The sequence below is a fragment of the Kryptolebias marmoratus genome, linkage group LG3 (assembly GCF_001649575.2).
Source record: "Kryptolebias marmoratus isolate JLee-2015 linkage group LG3, ASM164957v2, whole genome shotgun sequence".
Taxonomy (NCBI): domain Eukaryota; kingdom Metazoa; phylum Chordata; class Actinopteri; order Cyprinodontiformes; family Rivulidae; genus Kryptolebias; species Kryptolebias marmoratus.
The window spans coordinates 29558127-29561439 of NC_051432.1; the positions used below are offsets into that span (position 1 = coordinate 29558127).

At 41.7% G+C, this 3313-nt stretch overlaps 1 protein-coding gene across 3 annotated transcripts in view; it reads left to right on the forward strand.

Moving 5' to 3' along the window:
* The window catches only part of LOC108251395 (CD48 antigen), a 17313-nt gene extending 14244 nt beyond the window's left edge, over positions 1-3069 (forward strand). For all 3 annotated transcript variants that reach the window (XM_025002987.2, XM_017441674.3, XM_025002986.2), the window contains exons 5-6: positions 1936-1994; positions 2586-3069. In XM_025002987.2, the coding sequence (XP_024858755.1) occupies positions 1936-1994; positions 2586-2705 (179 nt within the window). In that variant the 3' untranslated portion in view covers positions 2706-3069. The remainder of the gene's footprint in view (positions 1-1935; positions 1995-2585) is intronic.
* The last annotated feature ends 244 nt before the right edge of the window (positions 3070-3313 follow it).

Consider the following 3313-nt stretch of genomic DNA (forward strand, 5'->3'; position numbering starts at 1 on the left):
AAAAAATGTGTTGTGCTTAGACAGCTCCACACTCTAGCTCGTTAGTGAGGTTAGAGTGTGACAGACAAAAAGTCATGAAAATTCTGAAATTTTTGCGTGTTTTTTGGCGATTACGTCGCCATAGTAACACGAAACGCAAATACAAATAGTAGCCCTCATGCCGAGACCGAGCCGGTCGTTCTGATATAAAATTTGTGGGGGTTCTTTGCCCGGTTCAGGCTGCATTAAGGGTAACGGATGAAAAATAAATAATAATAAAGAGACCTTATTCGGTGTAGAGTAAGAGAGGCCTGCCAGCATTGCATGAGGCAGTACAATGCTTTAGGCATTGTACTGCCTCATGCAATGCTGGCAGGCCCCAATAATAATAATAAACTGACTCCAGCTCCTCCCTCAGAGGCTGGTTTTGTCACATTACATCCAACTTCAGCAGATTTCTATTTTACACTAAAAGCACATTTGCAGTTTTTTGGCTTTTTTAAATTTATGACAAGCACTTTTATTGTCTTTAAAGCAGGCTGCGTTAGAAGAACTGCTGCTAAGGCCTTTCACCAGTTTCCTGTTTTCAGTTATTTTAGTCCTGCTGAATTAGAAATAAGATGTTCCCGTCTCAGATTACAGATGTTTTTGACCCTCCGGTTGAAGCTGTCATTTCCACACAGACCGATGTTTAAAGCTCTCTGGGTAACACGAGGTTTTAGCGCCTCTTTCTTCACAGGAAGTGAAGCAGCCGCAGCGTTCTGATTTGTTTTTAGTTTCCTGATGCAAAGTGAAGCATTTCTCACCCACAAGGTTCCTGCAGAGACACTAATGTTGCATGAAGCTCAAACACTGTTTAACTGAAAGGGTTTTTATTCATTTAACCTGCTAAGAAAGAATCCCACCGGAGAGGCTCGTTGTCTTTTGTGAAGGCCTTCGCAAAGAGGAGAAATTCCCAACAGCTCCTAACGGCGTGCTGTCCAGGAAGTTCTGCCTCCTTACTTGGGCTTTCTCTTTGATTAAAGGAAGAAGAAAAGGGTTGATCTGAGCCGGGCAAGGCCAGTTCAGATCATAGCAAAAACACACAGCATAACCATAACACTTCTCTGACCTTTGCGTCTCACGTAGGCAGTTTTACACATGAGCACCAAGGCTGATAACATAAAAACCCTAACAAACTGAAAGGGTTTTTATTACTTAAGCAGAATCTCTGCTTCCTGTCCCCTTTCTTCTGTTAAAAAAAAACAATTTAGCTTTTATTATTTTAGTTTGGATGTCTAAAAGTTGTCAAGTTTTGAAGAAATTCTAAAAAAAAAAGAAGCATTTTAATTTTTGGTATTTGTTTTATTTAAGAGGCAGAGCATCAGAAGGACGACTTGTTTCTGTCAGAATAAAGTTTATCTCAGATTTCAGACGGTTCTGATAATAAATTTATTTTCTGATCTGATCTTTCTACTGTAAAAACCTCATACAGCTGCTGAATGTTTTGTTCTTCTTTTAACTAAGAAGTTTATTGAATCCTTAACAGAAAGAAGAATTTTAGTTTTTGTTGAACTTTTGGAGTTCCACATGGCTGACTGTTGGTGCTCCTCTTGTTCTCCTGTAGAGAACATTAGTTCTCCATCTGGACTCTGTCTCAAATAAATTAAACCTCCATGTTTTCATCCCAGAACAAATGTTTTGTGAAACACCTTAAACTCAAACCTGTTGGGTCTTTTTAAATGTTTGAGTTTGAAGAAATCCTTGTTCTGTTTTGTCTCCTCACATGCAGATTGTTGGAACTGACTGTTTTTATGTTTCAGCCGACAGAACATTTGAAAAAGAAATCTCCCTTTGGGTTTAATTAATGATCCTCTCCGACCCTTAGAGACGCTGATGTCATCTTTAAACCATTCCCTCGTATCTGATTGTGTTTGTTGCCTTTTTCACAGTTTAATTCCATCTGTATCTTTGCAGAGTCCGACGGGGAAGTCCAGTATACATCAATACTTATCCGAAGTAATGGACAGAAGCAGGTAGGTTTCCAGGACGCTGTGGTTATCAGTGTTTGGTTTAGTTCCCTCCCTGAAGGTCAACTTGTTCTGTTTGCACAACGGGCTGAGCTGATGGTGACATCTGTTGCTTAGCAAACACGTCTGTCTTTACCTGTTTACCTGGAGGTTTGCTGCTCAAATTAGATTATATGAATATTCTACCATCAGGTACGAAAACTAAACGTTCAGTTGTTGAATCTGCAGCCAAACAGCTCAGAGTCTGCAGCCAGAAACTGTTTCTTCAGAAAGAGTCAGTTTCCTGTTAACCACAGCAGTAATTCTGCTGTCAGAACATGTTAACATTCGGCTGAATTTATTGGTTTATTGAGTGCAGACTGAGGGAAACTAAAGATATCAGTAATTTATTAAATGAGAGCGTGAACAGCTCGGAGCTGCAGGGCTCGAGGAGGAGGAGCAGAACCTGATGAAGATCGATGAAGTTTGCTGAAGTTAAACAACAGGAGTCAAAGTCCTGAGTGAAACTCAATAATCCTGCAGGGAAACAGATCCTGACCTCAGTAACAGAGGAGCTGTTGTCCGGTTGTTCCTCACGTTCTGTTTTTATCTCCTCAGGGGGAGAATCTTCCAGAACCATCAGAACCATCAGAACCCAATGACTGCTCCCATCTAACAACAGTTTATAGCACACTGGAGCACCAAGCGCCACAGACAGAACCTGCTGACAGGATTTAACCAAACAACTCATCCATCCGTTTCTTTCCCTGCTTCTCCTCTCCGGGTCGCAGGGAGCTGGTACCTGTCCCCAGCAGTCACTGTGAGGCAGGGGACACCTGGACAGGTCCCCAAACGAGACATTTCAGCTGTAAATAATCTGCAGACTGTATATTATAGCTCAGGATTGTTTATTCGTTTTGTTGTAAACATTTCTTTATATTTATTACTTTTGTTTCATCCTACCTGCTTTTCAGTTCCTGAAAGTTCCTCACATTATTTCATGAGATCATTTCATTCATTTTTAGAAAGCTGGCTGGTTTTCATTCACCCCATGCTGAGTTTCTGAATAATAAAAGTGGTGTTGGACCTGCGGCAGAGTTAAGATCGTTGATTTCTTCCTTGTGGTGTCGCAGATATGAGCGAAGCCTGAAGCGTTCACTCGTTTATCAGATGGTTTCACCACAAAGTTTCATTTTCTTTCCAAACATTTCCTTAAAACAACAGTCCTCTGTGTGTCCTGGGTGCCATCTGTGTGCAGGTGGAGCGGGTGGAGCAGGTGAAGGAGGTGGAGCAGGTGAAGGAGGTGGAGCGGGTGAAGGAGGTGGAGCGGGTGGAGCAGGTGAAGG